Below are 12,235 nucleotides of genomic sequence, written 5' to 3' on the forward strand. Positions count from 1 at the left end.
TGCTTGGGTGTAGTGCAGAGTGCTGGAACCCTGGGCCCAGCATCGGCCTGGTCTTCATGGAGTTCCCGTGGACTCCTGGCCTCCACTGGAAAGCTGGTGTTGGCGGTGCTCTGAGCCCCGTCCGTCCGCTCCCATCCGTTGTTTCTTTTTCTTTTTTTCTTTGTTTAAATGTATTCTGTCCAACAGCTGAGCAAACAGACTAGAGCTGAAGGCCTTTTGTGTTGGACAGGTTTTACTCTCACAAAAAGAGGTTATGTAACTTGAAAACCAGAGTGTAGATTTCTATAAACCCCTTTTTGTTGAATAGTTTTTTTATTTATTTGTTACATTTAGTGTGTGTGGGGAGGGAGAGGGGAAGAATGTGAGAGGGGGGGGATAAAAGCACTGATTTGAATAAGTTATTATTTTAAGCTGTAACAATTATACCAGATCTGTTGGAAAGACAAATATTACATCAAAGGTGAAATTCTGACACGAAAATGAGCGGAACACATCTCTCCATCAATACACTGTGGGCTAGGAGGAGGGATGAAGCTGACAGGGAGCAGTTTGGCAGTGTGCACGTGGGGGTGGAGATACATGCATGCTGCCAAAGTGAACCGTGTGTTCATAAGGGGAACCAGATTCTACCCAGCCCGACTAGCCAGGGTAGGAGAGGGGAGGAGAGACCCCCTGGCCAGGAGTGCCCACAGCATCGGGACCCAAGCAGCCCGGTAGGGGGGGAGAAGGGGACCGCCCACCCACCCAGCAAGGCGCAGGACAGGAGCACTTAGCCGTACCAGGCGGCAGCCATGGGGGCCACCTGGCGCCAGACACCAAGACAAGGGCCAAGGACGAAGCCAGGGCCCCGAGAACCCATGAGCCGCCCACCACCCAACCGGCGCCCCGTCTCCCGTCTCCGCAAGCCAGCCCCGGCACCCAACCCCAGCAACCCAGAGATCTGTGGGCACCCACAGCCCCCCCCCCCATAACCTTACCTTCTACAACCCTCCTCACCTGCCATATTATCTGACTCCTCCTCCAAGACCCCCCCCCCCCCCCAAATGCCCTCCCCACTCTGTGATTAAATCTTCTGAGTCAATCTGAACAGTCCTGCAACAAGGTCAAAGAAGCAGAAGTCAGTAAATTTAGGTTATCATAAATGCTTCAAAATGTGAAGAATTTTAAGTATATATTCCCTAAAGTCCGGCCTTAATATGGTCTTGAATAATTCTTCATTTTTTTCTGCCTTCTATTTGAGACTTTCTAACAGCAAAGAAACCAATAATTTCGGGGATGTGTTGTTGAGGACTGATTTTGTTTTGTTAAATCATCTCCGGACCTGCAAAGCCTTTTCTCACGGATAAACTAACACAGAGCGTCCTTCAATACATTCTAGACACAGCTAACACAGGTTCTCAGGAGAATGCTGAAAAGGCGCAAAAAAATCGTTTTCTCCCAAGGGTGTCACCTCCACCTTCCTGTGAAACAGATTCGGACACACACACTTCTGCAAACATGATTATATCACCTATATATAGGTAGGTGATGCATAAAACAGCAAATATGAGATAACTTATATACATTATTCTAACAATTACATTAATAATGATAAATCTCCAGCAACTTGTTGCTCTGTGATTCTAACTCCTCCTACTTCTTAATCATATTCAAACATTTTAACCCCTTTTTCTCCCCTTTCTCTTGTACCGTTATTCCCCATCTCTAACATCCCACTCTCTCCTTCTTTTCTCTTATTTTTATGTCCAGTCCGCAATAAGAGATGAACAGTATGCAAACATAAGTAATAGTAATAATATAAAGTTTAGCCTAAAATATAAATGGATTTTATTAAAATATACACTTTTTGTCTGTATATTCACAACCCCCTATTGAAACACAAGAAGCATTAAGCTTCCATTTGTTTGCTCAGCAGTTGAACAGGTCAAGTTAAAAAAAAATGAAAAGCGGAACTTCTGTTCTGTTTTAGTCACCACACTTAGATTCACCCCACCCAAGTTTCCTGTCAAAATGCTATATATCACTGTCACATGACATTGACTTTCCACCACATAAATGATAAACTTTGGCAGGAAAAGTTATTCAGTCAACACATCAGTCTATTAAACGCTTCACATGTTCTTAGACTTTCTATCCTTCTAATGGAAGCCCTTTATGAAAATAATGAATCCAAAGATCCTGTCAACCAGGTTCCCGTATCAAATCCACCAGGTAAGAGTGAACTTACAGATAAAACAACATAAATCAAATAAAATCAAATCAAAACTTTATTTAGTTGCTTTACATTAAAACAAAACAAAATAAATAATATAAAAACAAGCATTAAAATTAAAATAAACAAGCACAAAAATGAAAAATAGCCCCCTCCCCGCACCTACGCAGCCCCCCACTCTTTTCACACCTTCCACCCCCTAACTCACATGTGTTAAACTCAAGGCTGTATGTAGTGCTAAATCCAACTCAAAGTATGTAAACTCCTTGTAATTTCATCTGTCCTCCTTTTCCTAAAGCTCGAGAAATATTTCTTTGACTTCTCACAAAGATTTTAGCCAATATTTTAGCTTTATCCATGTCCATTATTGCCAGGTCATCACCCCTTTTTAATACTGGATATTGTAACCCCCTTCTTATACCCTTCATTATCCTAATCATTTCCCAAACCGTACTAACCGGAGTTGTTCGACCAATTGTATCACAAAAACCCCCTCCAGTACTCCCTTTTCTCCTTTTTAATCAAAGAACCCAACCCTTGACCTTCAAAAAATCCCAGAATGACTTTATACCCATCCCCTCCCCCTTTGTCACTGTCAGTAGACATTACCCGTCTTTGTTTTCTAGCATCAGCTCCATCAAAACTATTGCCCCCTCTTTTCCTTTCCTGTTTCAATCCCAAAGCTCATCTCCATGCTATCCTCACTTTCTCATCCTCCATCGTCTCCCCACGCCTTCGCAGTCACAACATAGCTATGCCTACCCGCAGCTGCTTTTGCATCCAATCTCGATTTGGCCATGTCTCCCTTCCATCAACAAGAAAGGCAGCATGTCATGTGCCCCCAAACAACAGTTCTGTGTTTGTTTGGAAACAGCTCCCTGCGGACGAATCGAGCTCAGACCCGGACTCAATCCAAAGCAGGACATCCTCAACTAAAGCGGCTGTTAATCGGGAAAGAACTTTATATTCCCAGGAAATGCTCTGCTGTATCCAATTGGTTCTCGCTCTGAGTTCAGATCAGTGCAGTGCTTAAGGATGCTGTGGTTGATTGAGTGAATGAGAGTCAGGTGAGCAGCATCCAGGAAGTGATGGAGATTAATTGCCTTCAGTACTCTGGAGACTGCTTCTGCTGGTGACCAGAGGAGGAGACAGAGCTTTGACTTCTGACAGCTTGTCTGGAAATTATGTGTGTGTTGACATCATTTTATCATATGTTTCATCATCAAAATAAATTTAAATGAATTTATATTCTTATGTGTTTGAATTACTGCTTTTAGTTAAGTTTTGACTTTTACAAACATCTCCTTTGAATATATGTTAATAAATTGGTGAGGAGCTTATGTTGTTTTTTGCAGGTTTTTTTACTTGAGAAATACAAATACTTGGATGCATGTCAGTATACTTTCATAATCAGATCATTTTATTTTGTGATCTGACCGGAGAAGATCAGCCTGATAATGTTGTAGGAAGGGTGGCATATAGAGACGAAGACTGTGTTCAAATTAAATATACTCCTGGATCCTGGAATGATGTTTCATGTGAAACTCTTCTGCAGTGCAGCTGTGAAAAAGAAGCAACTTTGTTTGTGTCATGAACTGGTGGAGGACCCAAAATGCAGGAGACCGGGATTGGTGACAGGAAATAAAACATTTAATTAACAAACTGAAACATGACAGAACTATGGGGAGAATCAAAACTGTGACACAACATAGCAGATGACCTGACAAGGATGAACAGAAACCAAGACACTTAAATAGGGTGAGGGGAATTAACTGAACTGAAGACAGCTGTGGATCATGAACCTGAAACGGGAGTGACTGACAAAAAGAAAACCAAAAACATGACCAAGAACAAAACCACAAAATCCTTACAGTTTGTTTGAAACTTACTTTAAATTGAGATTAAGTACTTTTTTTTTACCTTTCAGAAAACATACAGGCTACAATAACATGCAAAAAATTGCTTCTTTTTAAAGGTAAAATAATATCTGCAGCTCAATTTGAAAGAGAAATAACTATTTAAAAAAAGAATTCCTTACTTAAAAATGTAATCAGTTCTTTTATCAATTTCTACTTTGTGTCTGAAGATTTAGCTTTGAAATTTGACATTTCATTGCCAATTGATAAATTCTTTTATGCTTTTTTTGACTCCAGTTGAATGAGATTTCAAAATCAGTCGGCTTCTTATGCAGTTTTGGCTTCTGCTTAATCTCGCTTTTCATGCAACACCTACTTTTATTTGTAAATCATAGCTCATACTTAGTGAGAGTTTCCGGTGGAGTCCCACAATCTTCTGTCTGTGCAAAGCATGTTAGAATTTAAATTTGTTAAAAGGAATAAGGACGTAACAACTCTTCATTATTTTCTTGTAAATTTCTGTGTTTTATGATACATTTCAGGGCCAGACTATTGGGAAAAAAAAAACACACAATACCAAGGGATTGAAAACCTTGAAAATATTGAATTTGAGCTTTCCCAAAAAGGGCTAAAGGTGTGACAAATATGGCCAACTCTGTAGGTAATTCTTCTTTTTTTAGCCAAAGTTTTTTTAGCCAAACTGACACCAGGGGCATTCTACATTGGCCCTGAAGTCCACATCAAATCAACAATTCACTCCACATGAAAACACGTTGAAGGTCACAACGACTACTAGAAAATACTTTAAATTTTGGTTTATTTTGAATGACCCAATTCAATTATCTAATATTGATCCAGGACATCTTTAACCAAAAATTCAACCATTATGACTCGGTGGAGGTGAAGTTTTCCAGATTCCTTGTATTTCTTGCAAAATGATCAAGTGTAAATGAAACAAACAACCAAGGAAACAAAAACTAATGGCAAATCCATTCACATTTTAGCTTCACAAAGTTCAGCAACACTGTTTTTTTTTTTCCACAGTAAAATATTACAAACAGAATATTATTAGAACATTTTTTGATAACGGTATGACTCGGGGAGATACCACCTGGACTGATATGACTGCTTTGTAACTAAAAAGAGACGTGATTTCTTCAGAATAATTCTGCTGCAGGTAGGCAAATGGTATAAGCCTACACGGAATAATTATCCCTGCTAACAGTACCGTTACACTCCTAATAACCACCTTTTGTAACAGTCTAATCTGGTCATCAGCTCTTATTTGTTTGCTCAGCTGATAGAAACTTCGAAGTTAGAAAGAAAAAAAGTAAATGCTGAACTTAGTAGAAATTTATCTTAGTCACCCCACTTCCACACATTCATCTCATCCAAGCTTCCTGTCACAATGCAACTACTGTCACATGACATTGACATCCCATCACTTTAATAATAACGTCCGACAGGAATAGCTGTTCAGAACACAAGTCAGTCTGTTACACACTTCACACGTTCTTAGACTTTACATCCTTATAATGGAAGCCATTTATCAAAATTTTGAACCTGAAGATCCTGTCTTAAAATTTTCTGTATCAAATCCACCAGGTAAGAGTGAACTCACTGATTACACAAAATTAATTCACTTTATGTTTTCTATTGTGGTTTCAGTTATAATTTCCCCCCCACAGCTTCCATCAAGTCCAATAGGAGATGCTATCTCGGTGTTATTACTTTCATGGTGATGCTGAGTGTTCTTCTTCTGGCTGGACTCGTCATTCTTGGCCTCCTCTGTGAGTATTTAACTCACAACAGACCAAATGTAGCAATAAGTTTATTTTTTCTTTTACATTCATGTCAGAAATGTAATTTCTTTAAATGTTCTTAAATTGTGGCATGTAAGACTGCATGATAATGTAGAGGTTTGCACTTTCATTTCAAATGGTTAAGCTCCAGCTGGTCCTTTCTGTGTGGAGTTTGCATGATCTCCATGTGTATGTGTGGGTTTTCTCCTGGTTCTCCAGCTTCCTCTAATGGCCCTAAAACATGCTTCATAGCTGAATTGGTGACTCTGATTTTCTATTAGGTGTGAATATGTGTGAGTCTGTAATGAACTACAAATGGGTGTAACTCGCGCTCCTCCTAAAGCAGTAGTGATAAGCTCCAGCAACCCTCACAAGCAGGAATAGAAAACAGATGAATGGAAGTTGTAATGTAGAAAACCTGAAACAATCATCCCACAGTGTTGTATGGGTCTGTCTGATGGTTTATTAGTTTCCATGTAGATTATTTATTGTTTTTTTTAAACTTGTTTCATTGTCTTCGTTTAAATTCTTATTGTGTTTATACAACAGGGAGCTGTGTAAGCAAAAAAAAATGTAACGTTTTAAAATAAATTTCAACAGTTTAAATTAATATTTTAAAAAAAAGTATAAACAGGAAGAGGAGGGATTGAGGTGAATTATGAATATAATTTTATCTAAAGTCAGTTAAGGTCTTGAATAGGTCTTCATTTTTTCTGCCATCTATTTCAGTCAAATAGCAAAGAAACCAATCATTTTCAGGGATGTGTTGTCGAGGACTATAAGGGTTGTAGCTCAGTTAAATAAAATTAGCAGATTCTTTTTTTTAATTAAATCATTTATCTTCTAAACCCATTTTATCCCTTTTGGGGTCACGGCGATGCCGGAGCCTATCCTGTCCACATGTGGGCAGAAGCAGGGGACATCCTGGACAGGTCAGCAGTCTGTCGCAGGGCCACAATCACACATCCATACACATTCACACCTAGGAACAATTTAGTTTAACCAATGAACCTATGAAGCATGTCTTGGTGGGAAGAAGCAGGAGTCCTGGAGAAAACAACGCATGTATGGGGAGAGCATGCTAACTGCACACAGAAAGGTCATTGATGTTCTGCGTCAGGTTCCCCAGCCGGGACTTGAACCAGGCTCATGTGAGGTAAAGGGCGCTAACCACTGCCCAGCCGTGCAGCCCAAATTTAGCTATTTCTCTCACATGTATACATTTTTTGTAGTGTGATCAATATTAGAAAACATTTGTAAATGTTTCTTAGGCATTAGTGCTTCATTTGATCCACTTGATCAAAATATTTTGCTGCAGATTTTGGAAAATGTCTTTAGCAGGAGCTGCTTAAAGCTGTTTCTAAGATATTTTATCTGATCATGTAAAAAATTCTTCCTCATACAGCAGAGATAGGCGTGGTGTACCACAGGGCTCTGTGATTGGTCTAATGTGCTTTTGACTTTGCATGCCTCTACATTAGTTAACATTATTAGGCACACAGCATAAATAAATGAATGAATGAATGAATAAACAAAATAAATAAATACATTTTCACTATCTGGCGATTTTACTTCTCTAAAAAACTGGTCGAACAGGCAACTGCCAAAGGTCAAATGAGGATTTGTTTTACAAGGGGACAAAAAAGTATTAAGTCAGCCACCAATTGTGAAAGTTCTCCCACTTAAAAAGGTGAGAGAGGTCTGTAATTTTTATCATGAGTAAATCTCAACTATGAGAGACAAAGATAAAATCATATTGTCTGATTTTTAAATAATGTATTTGAAAATTATGGTGGAAAAAAGGTGCAAACAAGCAAGATTTATGGTTTCACAGACCTGTAAGTTCTTCTGTAAGAGGATCCTCTGTCCTCCACTCTTTACCTGTATTAATGGCACCTGTTTGAACTAGTTATCTATATAAAAGAAACCTGTCCACAACCCCAAACAGTCACACTCTAAAATCTACTATGATTAATATCAGTCTCACTAATGTTTTATCAGTTAACAAAAGAAAAGTTAAACTTGGTTTGTGGTTCATTTTTTTCCATGAAGATCTGTCTTTATGCACTCATTTTGTACAGTCTCTATCTGCATGTTGGTTAATAATATTTTCTGTGCACCTTCGCTCTTATAGTCCGTTAGGCAACTGCACTTGTTCCACTATTCTGCTTAAGTCACTGATAAAGTTTTTTATTTTGGCCTGACTTCATTTCAGATGGTGACACAGTAAGACATTTGTCAGAAATTTCTGACAAAAAAGACAATTTGACTGAGCATCAGAATGCTGTTATTGAGAGGCTAAATTCCAACCTCCTTGAAACAACCAAGAGGCTGATGGATTTTAAACAGAGTAAGTATGAAAATCCTTTATTAAAAATGTACATTTGTGAAAATGCAGCTATACCATGTAGCATACAAATGGTTTCTGTTTCTGTATTTTTTTTTAAATGATGGACAATGCACAATATTTAATAATAAGATCAATTTTGTTTGCAATCATAGCTCTTCCTTGAATCATTATAACTTTCTGGGATGATGACACTAAACCTTTAGTGTAATAACAATGCTTTGGTTAAAACCATTTTTGGCACCAATCAGGAGGAACAGAACATGACTTTCTTTGAATTTCTGCAGAACCTTTAAAACCATTCAGATCCTGTATGTGGCAAACATGATCAGTTCAGGCACACTTAAAAAAAACAACAACAACAATGTGCACTCAAACCAAGTGGAGACGTGGCTCTAAATGACAAAGATTTATTATAAATATTATTTTAAAGATAGAACCACTAGGGGTCTAGAGCCCGTCTGCAAACAGATGACAAAGACCACACCCCACTCACATGTATGTACAGTACTAGATAACGGAAACACTGAACTTCCACTTGAGTACCAGTTCCTGTTACAGGTAGCTAGGGAAGAGTAGAAGTTACGAGTTTCAAACGGCCTCCAAGTCCCATGAGTGGCTGCCACTGATCGGCCACAAATGGGGTGTGTGTGTGAGGGGGGGTCGCTGCTGTTCAGCGCTGACCCAGTGGACCTGTTGAGAAGATAAGAGGGACCCATGATGCATCTGCAATTACTCCCAACAAGGCTACAAAAATCCATAGATAAAGAGAAACAAAATCTGCTTGTTTCAAACAATGTGTTAATATTTTGTCCTGCTTAAAATGTCAAATGTGTTCCAGGGAAAACAGGATGTCCTGAGAAATGGATCAGATTTGGTTCATCTTGTTACTTCTTCTCTGGAGAGTCTAAGACCTGGGATGAAGCAAGAGAGTTCTGCAGAGCCAGAGGAGCTGATCTGGTGGTGATAAACACTGAAGGGGAAAATGTACGTTATTGTATTTTTGGTCTTTTTTGGATCAAATCAACAATGACATTTAAGCATCCATGTGATTGGGTTTGGACAGATTCTTAATGTTATTTAGATCCTATTAAAAGACTGAAGCAACTCCTTAGAACTGTAAAAATGTGGAAACATGGGAATCAGGATTTGATTGTCTGATCCACATCAGAAATCAGGTGAGGTTTTAACTTCTGCCAAAGAAAATGGACTTTTCAAGGAAATGAACCCTGGTGTGAATCAGGCCTTACAATGTAAATGTATTTATGAAGTCAACCAGGAAACCCTTTTGTTTACCAGAGTATTCTAAACATGTGTGTTAGGTGAATGGTCCAATAAACAGCTGGGTTTAGGTTATGTGACAGGAAATGATCAAAGCACAGAATAAATCTGTTTAAAAGAAGAACAATCTGGTTTCAGGCCAGACCTAATCCCAGCTGAAATTCCAAAGTCCAAAAGCATATATTTTTTAGATTAAATATGGTTATTTGACTTCACGTTTTTTTGTTTGGTTTCAGTGAAAGGTCATAGAACTGTTAATTAAAAATGTCTGATTACAGAATCGTCTCATATAAACCTGCAACAACATGAATCCTTTAACTACTTTTAACTATTGATGGCCTGTTTGACACGGATACTCCGGAGCTTGTTTCACCTTCGTGAAACAGAGTGTTTAGGCACAATGTTTTGGGGCGTGTGTCATCTAGCGCAGATCACGTGGGTGATGACGTTTTTGAAGCGCCAAATGCATTGGTTGGTTGAACCAGGCTTCAAATGTCACTTGTGTTTGAACAGTTGGGCTCACTATTCTCTATAAATTAAAATGAATCCGGAACATTTCCTGACCAGTTCTGTTGTTTCCGCTGTATTCGAATCAGCCTCAGTTCATTGCACTTTGCCATGCCTGCCTTTAAAAAACGTTCTGTGGCTTGGGATCATTTCAACTTGGTTTTTCCTAATTAGATAATACACTATGAAGGTTATTCAATAAAGAACATACTTAGAATCTATGATGGCAACATGTAACTGTCATGCTGGAGATAGCTCAGTTGTAAAGTCAATGGTGTCTGTATACAGATGTCCTGTGTTCAAAATTAGCAGTCTTTAATTTTTTGCCTCGTGCTTATTGTCCTCATGTGATGTGTGTTTTGCAGTTCTAAGCACTTCTCACAGAAAAAACGTCATCTCATTTGAAAATATGTTGACAAACTGGTGAGCAGCTAATGTTTTTGTTTTTTTGCAGTTATTTGTTTCTGCATTGAAAAAGCAAGATGTTTGGATTGGTCTGACTGACACAGTCTTGGAGGGGACCTGGAAATGGGTTGATGGAAGTCCTCTGACTCTGCAGTGAGTGTTCAGTCTGGATCAGTGTGTGAATGTGTGTGTGCATGGGTGACTGGGACTGTAAAGCACTTTGGACCTTAAAGGAAGGTTGGTGCTAAATAACCATACGCCATTTACCATTCACACATCCACAAAAAATAGTTCTTGACCTGATGGTTGGTGTGTTGAATTGTCAGCCACATTACTGAGGTTTACATGAGAAGTGTCAGCAGTCTCCAGAGGTCCCCGGTTAGACAGTTCAGGCTCTGGTAAATCCAGTTCAGGTGTTGAGGTGGTACGTGCCTGAACTTCCAATCATAGGAGTTCAAATTGGTGCTGGAGTGCTCTGAATCATTTTTTCTGCTGAGCACTTTCTTCCCTTTGCCTGGCATCTCTGACTTCCTGCTGACTCATGTGAGAATGAAAGGAGACCAGGTTTCCAACACTTGGCTCATTGCCTGGGCCCTAAGAGCTGTCCCCCCCTCTGGAAACTCCATTTTCCTGCAATTAAAAGGGTTATCAGGGGCCGCTCTTCTGATTGATTCACAGGACAAAAAAATATTCAAAAAAGACATTTTATGTCACCTAAAAAATGGGATTGGCCTCTATTTAAAAAGGTCAACTTAACAAAAATGTAACTGAGAGAATCAGGAACCAAAGCTTAAACCAACTGAAGCAAAACTGACCCCCCAACAGCAAACATTAGGGAGATTTTATTCTGGCTGATCAGACCAATGACACAATAGGGAGGGAACTACAAATACAAAACATTCAAAACCTAAATATTAACTACAGAAGTCAATTACTACTAATTTAAAGCTTTAACAAACAAAACTGAACTTATACTTCAAAACTAGTTGAACATATTTCAAGAACACAAACAATAGTCCAACTGTCAGGTATCAGGATCGCCCTCGCATTCCTGCCTGAGGATCAAGTCACTCACACCTGTTCTGCATCCAATCAGACAACCTTTATTAGTTCCATCACAGCCTCCAGCCTTTGTTGGTTCATCTGCTTCTTTAAAGAATTCGCCTACCAGCCCCTGCGTCCAATTGTGGCTAAATTTGAACATTATAAACAAAAGGAGCTGGTGAAGGGCCGAGGCCGGGAGCTGAAGAGAACCCACTTCAGCGTGAACGACCAGTTCCGGTCGAGATCCTCCGCCGTCGGAAAATCCTCTTTCCGCTGAGGAGGAAACATCTATCTGCTGGATCCCGTGCCGTGGTTTCCGTGGATAAGCTTTTTCTGAACGGCAAGCTGTTCCGGGACCCAGAGTTAACACCCTGGCTGTGCTGAAGGCTTTCAGAGGCGCACTGACATCTGCGCTGCCCAGAAGAAACCCGCAAACTTATTTAATTGAATTGGAAATAATCGGTCATCAATAATCCACACCTCTCAGGAAAACTGTTTTTTTTTTCTTCCCCTCTCACATTCATGTTTCTGTGGTTGTTTCGTTTTTTTTTGTTCTTTCTCTTTTCCTCTCTCTTTTCTCTTGTCCCCCCCCCCCTTCCCCTTTCCTCGTATGTGAATCAGGTAAAAGCAACGCAACGAAGGTGAGTTTTTTTTCTATGCGCGGAACGGGCGCGCACTCATTCTAGCACGCACAAGGGCATGCACACGCGATCCTACACACACACGTTGATAAACTGCAAAAATCTCATTTAGGCTCACACAGGACGCACGCAACATGCAG

General features: G+C 39.6%; 1 protein-coding gene across 2 annotated transcripts in view; it reads left to right on the forward strand.

Annotated features, from left to right (window-relative positions):
* Positions 1 to 5,535: 5,535 nt before the first annotated feature.
* The window catches only part of LOC101164851 (C-type lectin domain family 4 member E-like), a 28,234-nt gene continuing 21,534 nt past the window's right edge, over positions 5,536 to 12,235 (forward strand). Inside the window, exons 1-5 of one of the 2 annotated variants that reach the window (XM_011489421.2) lie at positions 5,536 to 5,673; positions 5,757 to 5,858; positions 8,086 to 8,220; positions 9,059 to 9,204; positions 10,460 to 10,563. In XM_011489421.2, coding sequence (XP_011487723.2) covers positions 5,604 to 5,673; positions 5,757 to 5,858; positions 8,086 to 8,220; positions 9,059 to 9,204; positions 10,460 to 10,563 — 557 coding nt within the window. In that variant the 5' untranslated portion in view covers positions 5,536 to 5,603. The remainder of the gene's footprint in view (positions 5,674 to 5,756; positions 5,859 to 8,085; positions 8,221 to 9,058; positions 9,205 to 10,459; positions 10,564 to 12,235) is intronic. The other variant, XM_020713153.1, reaches the window with a different exon arrangement.

This window comes from Oryzias latipes, chromosome 21 (genome assembly GCF_002234675.1).
Source record: "Oryzias latipes chromosome 21, ASM223467v1".
NCBI classification, from domain to species: domain Eukaryota; kingdom Metazoa; phylum Chordata; class Actinopteri; order Beloniformes; family Adrianichthyidae; genus Oryzias; species Oryzias latipes.